Source organism: Diabrotica virgifera, chromosome 2, assembly GCF_917563875.1.
Source record: "Diabrotica virgifera virgifera chromosome 2, PGI_DIABVI_V3a".
Lineage (NCBI taxonomy): Eukaryota > Metazoa > Arthropoda > Insecta > Coleoptera > Chrysomelidae > Diabrotica > Diabrotica virgifera.
The window spans coordinates 100942773-100955049 of NC_065444.1; the positions used below are offsets into that span (position 1 = coordinate 100942773).

The following is a 12277-nucleotide window of genomic DNA, read 5'->3' on the forward strand; positions in this document are numbered from 1 at the left end:
GGAGAATGAACCGGTCACTCTATAAATCCTTTACGTCCAATCAATCGATTTATAAATTTTTAACCCGTCGATAATAGTAGGGAAATCCTCCATATTGTTGAAACTACATCATTTTTGGTAACCGGCTATTCTGTTGAAGTGCAAAAATAATTTGGTTATTTAGTAAATCTGACTACTGTTCACAAGTCAAGTTTCCGTGTAAGAAAAATGGAAATACACACTCCTTTAATATGAAAACATTCAACTTTATTGATGCTGTTCGAAAATAATCTCCTAAACCGATCATCATCAATATCTTAATACACGAACCATTTTTATTCTACGACTTATGACGACTGTAAATGTGTTTGTCAACAGTTTACTACTAGATAGTAGCAGTTTATTTATTACTACAAAAAAAGATAAGACACGAGTTTACGATTTTGCTCTTGTTAGACTGGTAAATAAATTAATAGGCTTAACTTTCGAAGTATGTGAACTTCTGTTAGTACATTCACTCACGGTACAATATAGGGATGGTGGTTGTTGACAAAACACCGGTTTTCGGTTATACCGGTTTTTTTTTACCTACGGTTTAACCTGGCGGTTATAACCGGTCAAAAAAACCGGTTATTCCAAAAACCTGTTTTCGTTTTTTTAGTCAATAGCTAATACCCAGTAGGTTACAATTACATTGCTCTTTACTTTGCGGTACTCCATTCGAATTGATATCAGTCATCAGTGTTGTCAAATCGGTTTCAGTCAGCTTAAACGTAATCGTTCGCGTGCGAGCGGCGAAAGATTTTCTTATTTTTTCTCCGAATTCATTATTTTTTCCACTTATCCGGTGTTCACCTGTTATTACTTTAAAATTAAATAACCGGTTATAACCGGGACAAAAAAACAACCGGAAAAACCGATTATTGCGGAGTAAAAAACCGGTTTTAGGTTATAACCGGTAGGTTTTCCCATCCCTAGTACAATATTGCAAAACCTCTAAATTTATAAGGAACCGGCAACCGCTTGAATTGCTGAAATTTGGCATGCGTACATTTGGTATGTCAAACAAAAAAAAGTGATATTGTGCCGATGTGTGCTTTTGTCCTGAGTGTGAGTACCACTCCTCCTCGGAGGTGAAAAAACATACGTTCAAAATTTGGATAAAATGACCAATTCTAAGCAACTTTTGTTCTATAGAGCTTTTTCATTTAGTCAATACTTTTCGAGTTACATGTGGGTGAATACGTTCATTTTTCAACAAAAAAAAAGCTTTAGACGGTTTTTCGCAAATAACTCATTATCGAAAGAAATATCCTTGGCTCTATAAACATAAATATGTCCACAAATGCTTCGTTTCCAAGATACGGGGTGTTAAAAATTTTTCTTACAAACTAACGATTTATTTATTTCTTTAAAACCGGTTGAGATATGCAAATGAAATTGGGTGGGTTTTTAGACGTAGTTATTGCACACTCTTTGACATACAATTAAGAATTTAATATTCGCCATTGGCGCCCATACAGGTAATAAAACCGATCATAGTACCTGTATGCACGCCAATGGTGAATATTAAATTCTTAATAATTGTATGTCAAAAAGTGTGCAACAACTACGTCTTAAAACCCACCAAATTTCATTTGCATATCTCAACCGGTTTTAAAGCAATAAATAAATCGTGTGTTTGTAAGAAAAATTTTAACACCCTCTATATCAGAAACGACATACGTTTATAAAGCAAACTGTCATTATTTTTTCATGCAGAATTACCCCTTATAGTTCGCCATACTTATTTAAAAACACCCTGTAGTAATGAAAAACATAGCTAGTTGTTAAAGTACCTAACTTTTTTTTATTGTCCAACATCAGCGAATGAATAAAAAAAGAGAATGTTGAGAAAACATAAGGCTATAATTGGGTTTTAATTTCAGTATTTAACAAATGCTAGAATATTCCTCAGGGTGATGCGAACTTTGAGAAAAAAACACAGTTTGATTCGTACACCCGGTATACAAAAATTTATCTATTTAGCAACAATGTTATTACAGCGATATTGTTAAAGAATGAGGCTATAACAAATTTAAAAATCACTTAAATCGGACAACAGGTTTAGGAAATATGAGACAACAAAAATGACCCATTTTTAAGGTGGGCGGTTAATTTTGGCCCACAGTGTATATACGAGTAACAATAAGCAAAATCGGAGAAAGAGTGCCAGAAATAAAAGAAAAAATATTGGTAGCGAGCAAAGCATATTTTGAAAATGAACGATTACCTACTTAAAGGTAAAATACTCATTAAGGAAACTAAGATGAACATATAATTAATGTACAATAACTCAATAATAAGGTCAATATTACTATATGCAGCAAAAGCAATGACATAATAACTAATAACGATATGGAAAACTTACGAATAGTGGAAAGAAAGATCACGTAAACCATACTGAAAAGTACTGAAAGAAGATATCGTGAGCAAAATAAAACAATGTACATAGAACTAGATGGCTAGGTCACATCTGTTGAGCGGAATATGAAGCAGTGACTTAAGAAATGATATAATGGAATCCATGAAATAAGAAATGGGGAAAAGCAGAATTAAAAAGGCTGCAGGAAGTTGAAGAAGACTTACACAACACAGGGGTAAGAGAATGGCAAGGAAAAACTAGAGGCAGGAAAAATGGAGAGAGATTTTTAAAAGGATAACATAAACAAAAGGGACTGATTCTCCTAAAAAATAGAATCTAGACAGCTTTTGCGTCTTAATTCCACATCGAAGTGTACAGCCATTATAAGCTAATAAACTTTTTTTTTAACAGACACACATACTGGTTATAAAACACAATATAAAATAAAAAACGCTGGACGGAAGGGCCGCCCGAGAACTTTATCGTACCGATCTATTATCGTTATCGTACTAGATATTGGCATTCTATAAAAATAGCAAAGTTACTCGTTATTTTGATATTTTAGAAACACCTTGTAAACTTGAAAATATTTTATGGTTCTACGCATCATTATTTCCTGCATTTGAGAAAATGTTCGATGCCATATTTCGGGGACACACTATAGATGATTCAATTATTGCTTAAATCAATAGAATATTATAGTCATACTTTCATTTCAAATTAGTTCATTTTTCTGAGAAATTTATAGTTTACAATATTTGCATTCCATTCTATTTCCATTACGCCAGTCAATGCGCGAGATTAAGAACAAGGTATTACTTCCGAATTCTATCCTACTGCATGGATTTTAATGAAATTTTGGGAGTAGCCCAATCTCCTGCTTCAAAGTCTATCCTATATACTACAGCGCTTTTATCATGGGGGCGGTTCCCACCACTTCTCGGGGGGTGGAACATTTTTATTTTCAAATTACATGGAGAAAAAGGAAGATTTTTAAGAAAATTTAAAAATGCATTCTATAATTTGATCACATTTTTTACAAAAACCATTCATTTTAAACCCGTTCAACTTTTTGAAAGAAGAAATAACACTATATTAAAAGGTATTGCAGAAGAAAAACAATGCATTTAAATTCTGGTGGATGAGGGGTTAAATGTATGTACTTTTCATTTTTTCCTTAAGTACATTAGTCATATATTTTTTTGCACCATATCTCGCTTAGTTTGAATGTAACCGGCATTTAGTTGTGCTGGTTTTAAAGGCCTTTTCAAACACTACAAAAGGCGTTGGTAACATTATACACCTAAAACCTACCGTTCCTCTGTTATTTCAAGTTGAATACACCAATTTGAGCATGCACCAAAAAACAAACTCTTTTCACCTACCATATCTCTTTTTGTATTATAAATAGAACATTTACGAAGGAACGAATCTCTTTGTTATCTATTATCTCAAAAATGTTTTATATAGTGTTTTTAGTTCGACGCATGGTTTTTAAGGTATTCACAAAAAACCGTCGGATAAGGTGTCCTTTTTCAATGACAATGGCCAATTTTCAACTACTCATAACTCAAATTGAGTTCTCAAAAAAAGTATAGACCAGTTTTTGCTTAGAAATAGGTTCTCTAGCCACTTCCGTGCTTATTTTGACCAACAAATTTTCCACTCCCTTGAAGGGGTGGGAACCGCCCCAAGATAAAAGCGTCATAGTATATAGGGTAGATTTTGTTTCTTGAGCTATTCCTTACTTACTGTGAAAATATGAAGTACATCGATGTAGTAGGATGGAATTCGGAGCCAAATACCCTCATTGACTGCCCTATAAAATAATGCTCTGCTATGATCGCGTGAGAGAGGACACACATAAGATTATAGCAAACTTTCTATTTACTGTAACTTTTCGAGTTTTTGAGCTACAGCAACGAGTTTTATGTCATTGGAATGGTAATTTTGCATTGTTTCAAAATATGTAAAAATATGCAGGGCATATCAAAAAAAATAAAGATTTTTTTTCATTTCCGGTTCAACCGGAAGCCACATTTTGGGTAAAATTTATTGTGATAATAGATAATAAAGTATCATATAAGTCTACAAAATTTCAAATTTTAGTTTGTATCACAAAGGAAGTTACGGGCACTCGAATATTTTTTTATAGAAAATTCATAACTCCCCTCCTATGGGGAGTTAAGAAATCTGACTAATGCCATTCAATTTACCGATAGGATATCAAAAATATATCAAAAAATAAACAAATTCCTTGGAGCCATTTTGAGAAAATCTAGTTCAAAGTTATGTCAAATTTTGACACCTTAAATATAGGCAACCCATAACTTTTTCTTAAAAACCATAATATTCTTCTTATAGCCCCATCTTTAGGCTATATAACTACTTTTTCAAATTAAACAAGTTTTTAGATAGGTAGGGAAATGTGTCGGGTAGGCGGTCGGCCATGTTGGCCGCCATTTTGAATTTGGAAATGTCAAATTCCGTATTTCTATTTACCTATCGATTCAGCTAACTTTGAGTTAAATTTCATTCGTTTCGGTCAAAATTTGCAAAAATGGGCCCTAAATAACCCCCCTATTTCGGCCCCCTATTTTCTCGACAAAATTCTCTTAAACTTACTCATACCGAATTTCATCGAAATCGGTCTGGTAGTTTTTGCTTGGCGGTGGCGACATACGTAGGTACGTACATACGTACGTACATAGGTACGTACATACTTCTGACATGTTTTTTATTTGCTTTTTAGACTCAGGGGGACTCAAAACGTCGAAAAAAAAAGTGAAATCTGAAAAAAATTTTTTTGCACGATCCTATACAGGGTGAGGCAGATAAAGGGCCTATTAGAAATATCTCGAGAACTAAAGGTAAAAGAATCAAGAAAATTGGAATACAGGGGTTTTGAATTATGAACTATTTAATGAAAATATTTTGGTCTCTTTGTTACTTCCGGTTATACCGGAAGTTGATTATAACTTCGTTTTTTTAAATGAAACACCCTGTATATTTTTACATTTTTAGATTCTGCTCGATGTCTTCTTTCTTAAAATATGAGGTTTTATATTATTATACAGGGTAGTTTAAAAGATAATTAAGGTTTTTTATAAATCTTGTAGCAAACTTCACACCCTGTAGAATTGTACTGATTTGATATGAAAAACTCCATTTATGTTCAAGTGATTTTTAATATAGTCTATTATTATCAAAAATTAATAATATAGCGAAATGTTTAATTTTAGTATACAGGGTTGGTTGAAACTCGGAATGAGTATTTTCTGAGTTTCCTTAAATAGAACACCCTATATTTTTGTACTGTAATGAAATGATATTTTATAATACTTTTTTATTTATTAAGCATTCCCTATCTAACTGCTTTAATTTGTAAGTTATTCGTAGTTCTTTAAGCCAAACATTAATTGCAACAAAAATTACGTGAAATTTTATTAAGTTTGCCGTGAAAATATTTAATCATAAATAATTTTTCGAAAATAAACACATATTAATCTCGACTTACCCTTAATTTATAAATACTGGTTGATATATCAAAATACCTACGTAGTTAAAATTGTTGGTGTGTTTAATATTAATAAATACACACAATATTCTATCTAGTTGGCAATGACTTTGACACTAAATATGCTTAAACTAAAATAAGCTTTGCTTAAACATTCTACTATTTTTGAAAAACCATACTGAAGTAAAAACTTCTTTTGTATATTGGTATAAAAAGTTTTTGAAGTTCCAGTTGCTTTGCTACCATTACTAATATGAATTTTTCTAATGAGGAACTGATTCAGATTTTTTTTGTCCTAAGATAGTAGAACAGATAAAAATGTGCTACTAGCAATAAGAATTTATCATCAGCAATTCCATGATAGATGACAACCAAAAAGAGAAACTTTTCAAAATTTACTGGAGCAGTTTCAACGAAGTGGACATTTAGATTACGAGAAATCTGATCAAACAAAAACTATTGTAAATGATTAAAATAAATTAAATGTTAGTGTCACTGAAAATCTGCATATTAGTATGAACGTTCTCGTAATCTAAGTGTCTATGGTTTGTTTTTAATGATATAAGGATCATTCTAGATTAACATATATTTATAGTCAAAAAATTATTTATGATTGAATATTTTCACGGCAATCCTAATAAAATTTCACGTAGTTTTTGTTACAATTAATGTTTGGCTTAAATAACTACGAAGAACTTACAAATTAAAGCAGTTAGGTATAGGGAATGCTTAAGAAATAAAAAATAACTATAAAATATTATTTCATTGCAATACTAAAATATAGGGTGTTCCATTTAAGAAAACTCAGAAAATGATCATTCCGTGTTTCGACCCACCCTGTATACTAAAATTAAACATTTCGCTATATTAATAATTTTAATAATAACAAACTGTATTAACAACCACTTGAACATAAATGGAGTTTTTCATATTAAATCAGTACAATTCTACAGGGTGTGAAGTTTGGTACAAAATTTATAAAAAACCTTAATTATCTTTTAAACTGCCCTGTATAATATTACAAAACCACATATTTTACGAAAGAAGACAGCGAGCAGAATCCAAAAATGTACAAATATACAGGGTGTCCCATTTAAAAAAACGAAGTTACAACCAACTTCCGGTATAACCGGAAGTAGCAAAGAGTCCAAAATATTTTCATTAAATAGTTCATACCTCAAAACCCCTGTATTCCAATTTTCATGATTCTCTTACCTTTAGTTCTCGAGATATTTCTAATAGGCCCTTTATCTGCCTGACCCTATATTAGTACGTTCTTTAACGATAAAATATTGCAAAACCTCTAAATTTTAAAGAACCGCTTGGATTGACATGAAATTTGGCATACACATAGCTAACAAGTCAAAGAAAAAAAGTGATATTGTGCCGATATGTGCTTTTGCCCCGCGGGTGGTTTTCAACCCCTCTTGGGGGCGAAAAAATATTCGTCCAAAGTAAGTCCGGAAATGTATAATCCGCCTAATTGTAAATAACTTTTGTTCTATAAATTTTTTTCATCAAGTCAATACTTTTCGAGGTATTTGCCAGTGAATATGTTCATTTTTTCAACAAAATAACCACGCTGTTAGACGGTAAATAAACAAAAATGAAACATATTTCGGGGAAAACTCATTACAACCTAATTAAAGTGTTTAAAAAAAGCTTCATTTTTGTTTTATAAAAAAATTCTAGCATCAAAAGTAAACAAGTTATGCTCAAAATAAAGTTAGTCCCTTTTTTTTGGTAAAAAAATCAGGAAAATCACCCCCTAATTAGTATCTCATATGAACTTAATCGTTACGACTTCACAAGTTTCTTGACTCGTGTATGTATTGTTTATTTATATGATCTGTAAGTTTCATCGGTTCAAAGTCCCTATTATTGAAAAGGCTGTGGTTAAAATAGGTTGAACGAGTCACTGATCAGGAATGTATGCAAATTTAGAAACACCAAATCTTAATCAATTTTTGTCTAACAGAAAAACAAAAAAAAACATGATATTCAGAAAAGCAATGCTGACTTTTTTGTTTTTCGAGATTTTTGATACCTCTAACAATTTTTAAGTTATTTTGAAAAAAAGTGTATTTTTGAAAATTTTATTTTAAAACCAATTCTTTTTAAAAATAAGCACTTTGAATCGATGAAACTTACAGATCATATAAACACAATATAAGTAAAATAATTTGTGGAGCGGTAACGATTAATTTCATTTAAGTTGCTAATTAGGGGGTAGTCTTCCCGATTTTTTTTTTGTCAAAACAAAAGGGACCAACTTTATTTTGAGAGTAACTTGCTTAAGTTTAATGTAAGAAACTTTTTATAAAAACAAAAATAAAGCTTTTTTTAAACACTTTAAAAAAAGTTATAATGGGTTTTCCCCAAAAATTGCTTAATTTTTTGGATATTTCACTTCGAAATATTCTATTTGAAATTTGGTGAATATGAATCTATTTTTCATTGGCTATAACTCTGGTTCTACGAGGTCCAGAGACCTGTCGCGTACACCATGTTTTTTACTTTTTTACATGCGTTATTTTTGTTAAGAACGTCTTTTTCGATAACATACTTACTTTTTGAGTTATTTGCGAAAAACCGTCTAAAAATGTAGTTATTTTGTTGAAAAATGAACATATTCACTCGCAAATAACTCGAAAAGTGTTGACTTGGCTAAAAAGCTCTATAGAACAAAAATTACTTAAAATTGGTCAGTTTATCCATTTCCGGACTTATTTTGGACATAAATTTTTTCACCCCCAAGAGGGGGTGAAAGTCACCCCCAGGGGAAAAGCACACATCGGCACAATATCACTTTTTTTCTTTGACATATAAGCTATGCGTATGACAAATTTCATGTCAATCCAAGCGGTTCTTTAAAATTTAGATCAAAAACCGTGAAAGAATGGACTAATAACTTTATCTATCGTACTACGTACGTAGTACGATAAAGTAAAAATGTAAAAAATATTTTTAAGAAACGCTTTTCTTTAGTTACGAGTGACTAAAATTAAATAAAAAATCAAGTAAAAAGCAAAAAATAAAAAAAATTGAAAAATTCTAGCACATTCGTCAAAGAAAAGCGTGGGGCGTCTTCATCGAATAAAAGGTTTTCGCACCACGCTTTTCCTTAACGAATGTGCTAGATTTTGTCAACTTTTTTTTGCTTTTTAGTTGATTTTTTATAATGTGTTTAATTTTAGTCACTCGTAACTAAAAAAAGCGTTTCTTAAAAATATTTTTTTCATATTTTTTCATGTTTTACTTTTTAGCCTGACACTTTTCAAAATTAAAATATATCTTCATTATGTATAAAACATAATATTATGTACAAAAATGAAAAGTAGTCGGGATCGGCAAAAAATTTGAAACTTTATTGTTTATTTATGAAGCATAACGTAAATAATTAACGTAAAAAGTGAAATTCTGTATAACTAGTTTTAGTTCATATAACTAGCTACAATCTTTAAAAGTTTCAAGTTTCTTCATTGTAAAAAACAAGATAATTTAAGCATTTTCCGTTAAAATCGTTTTTTTATTTAAACAATTAATAAATAAAATTTTTTTATTGACTATTCGTGTATTGTTCCCGCGAATGCATATGTCTGCAAATTTTTAGTCATTTGCATTGAAGAAAAAGCATTCAAATTAACGTACAAAGATTTGACCCAAACGATTAAATTAAAGAAAAACGTTTAATTAATTAATACGACAAAACGAATTCTAATGTTAATTGTAGCACAAAACGTCTCTACCGGTGGTTTTTCTAAGACTACGATAAAAACACGAATTTTTTGAATTCGGGTTTTGGTTGAAGTTTTGTTTCGTATCGTATTGAAATTTGATACGAATAAACGCCGATTTATAAAATATAAACAAATATATGAGCGTTCAAAATTTAAAACTTTATTGTTTATTTATGAAGCATAACTTAAACAATTAACGTAAAAAGTGAAATTATGTATAGTTCATACCCTTAGCTACAATCCGTAAAAGTTTCAAGTTTCTACATTGTAAAAAACAAGAGAATTTAAGCATTTTCCATTAAAATCGTTTTTTTTATTTAAACAATTAATAAACATAAAAAAATTATTTTTTATTGACTATTCGTGTATTGTTCCCACGAATGCATATGTCTGCAAATTTTCATTCATTTGCATTGAAGAAAAGTCAGTCAAATTAACATCTAAAGATTTGATGCAAACTATAGAAGTAAAGAAAAGCGTTTAATAATAATAATTAAAGCAGTCTTTTAAATATCTAAATTTCGTACCTTTTTAACGATGCTGTTGATTCACTTCTGGTGACAAAGCTGGGAAATGGGTGGTTATCTGAGAAAGCAACACGTTCAATACGTACAATACCCTTATCATCACAGAACGTCTCTCTCCGAACACTACTATACACTTCTTTGTTTCTGCCCAGTTCTATTCCCTCGTCGTCTGTGTCAAACACGGAACTTTCTTGAGATGTAACTGAATATATGGTAGAGCGATTGGACATTGGAGCAAACATCATGAGTGGTTCTTTCGTTTCTTCACTAGGAGTTTCTATATTTTCGTAAATATTTTCCTCTAAGTTTCTAGAAGCACCCGCACATTGTTCTGATTTGTTTTGATCAATATACTCAGTTAGTTCATTGCGTATGCAATTATATGTGCGGTCTACATTCTCGTAAAATACCATTTCTGAATCTTTTATCGCGTCTGTGAGACCTTCTTTATCCATACTAACAGGTCTTCTGTCTATCATAACTTGCACTTCTATTAATTCCCGTCCATCATCGTTGTAAGCTTCCACGACAAACAGGCCATTTTCAAGATCATCTCCAAGACTTTCAGTGAATTCTTCGTAGCTATTTAATCTTAGTATATCTTGGTGACATTTTGCGTCGTCATGAAAATCTGACAGTTCATTTTCAGCAACTGTAGTAATGTCAGTGCAGAAAGTATTGATATCTGGATCCAAATTCATTGGTTCCTCTAAATTTTTGTTACTAACTAGGTAATCACTGTTCACCTCGGAGAACAAAGGCGATGTTTCATCTAAGACGGTATGAGGTGCATCTGTCATAAAATTGTCTTCATCGTCTATAAAGCCATCTTCTCTCATGTGTGCTATTTCCATATCCATTTGGCTTATTAAACTTTTTCTGTATTCCTCAGTGGCATCTTCATTTTCTGCTTCAACGAAGCTTTTTATTTTGTTTTCTCTCTTTTGTTTATAATTTATACCACTGTTTCTCCTCTTTACCTCAACATTGGAAATACTTTGTTTTAAAATTTTGTCATCAGCTCTACTCGAATCTGCTAAAGTATCACTCTTATCTTCTGCAGATTTGATTTCAGTTTGTTCAAACTGTTGGCACAACTTCTTAACATTTGCACCATGTTCGTGTTCGTTGCTATCAACATTGTTAACTTCTGAATTCTGTTTTTTGTATTTATTTTTTAGAGATTTTTTTCTATAGCTTTGATTTCTCACAAATAATCTTTCTTTACCTGTAGGCTCCTCCTCCGATGATTTTCCTGTTGTCCTAGGGAACGTAGCATTCTGCACTTTCGCGGGCCTTCTTATATCAAATAACTTTTTTAATAGACTAACATCACCACTTTTACTAGTTTTCTTTGTACTGCTTGTTTCCATTTTTGTAATTTAGCACTTTTAACCTTTAACAACTACTTCGTTCACATAGGTACATCACGGTGTATGTACCATAATAAATAATCTTATCTAATCAAGAATACTTTTACATATACAATTTCAACGATGCTCTGTAAAAATGGATGTTGCCATTTTATGGATATCAGCAGAGATTATAGATAAGACGAGATAATAAAACATTTCATAGAACTTAATTATAAAGACCTGTCAATAGTCTATTTAAAAGGGTCTTAGAATGGTATCATCCAGACTGTGTTTCAAATTGTAGATATGGATTGTATCTTAAACCTATTGCACTAGAGTTTAGGTTAATAAACAACAATATTTTGTCGTAAATAAATAGGATACTACTTGAAAATATCTTGAACACATGTTTTTTCGGAATAGAATTTAGACCATTGAAATGTTACATTTTTTAGGCCATACCTTGCATTGAGGAGTCAATTTTATTTTTTTAATATGTAGGGGGATCAGTAGAAGCTTAAGTTCAAGTTTTTGGGGTCGCCACCCTTGTCCCCAGGCCGCCATCTTGGAAAAAGGTGGTCAAAGATATTTCGCGCTATATCTCATAAACTACTAATCCTACGAAAAATCTAATACAACATAAAATGTAGCAAATTAAATTTTCTACAATTTTGTTTTATTACCTTATATCGTGAAGTTACCAACAAAACAGATATTAACAAAAATAAGTAAAAAATTTTTAACAAGTTTTCTTT

The 12277-nt window shown here is 31.2% G+C and overlaps 1 protein-coding gene across 1 annotated transcript in view; it reads right to left on the bottom strand.

The window, feature by feature from the left end:
* The window catches only part of LOC114343904 (uncharacterized), an 80802-nt gene extending 69154 nt beyond the window's left edge, over nucleotides 1-11648 (bottom strand). The window contains exon 1 of the mRNA XM_028294754.2: nucleotides 10168-11648. Coding sequence (XP_028150555.1) covers nucleotides 10168-11540 — 1373 coding nt within the window. The 5' untranslated portion in view covers nucleotides 11541-11648. The remainder of the gene's footprint in view (nucleotides 1-10167) is intronic.
* Between the last annotated feature and the right edge of the window lie 629 nt (nucleotides 11649-12277).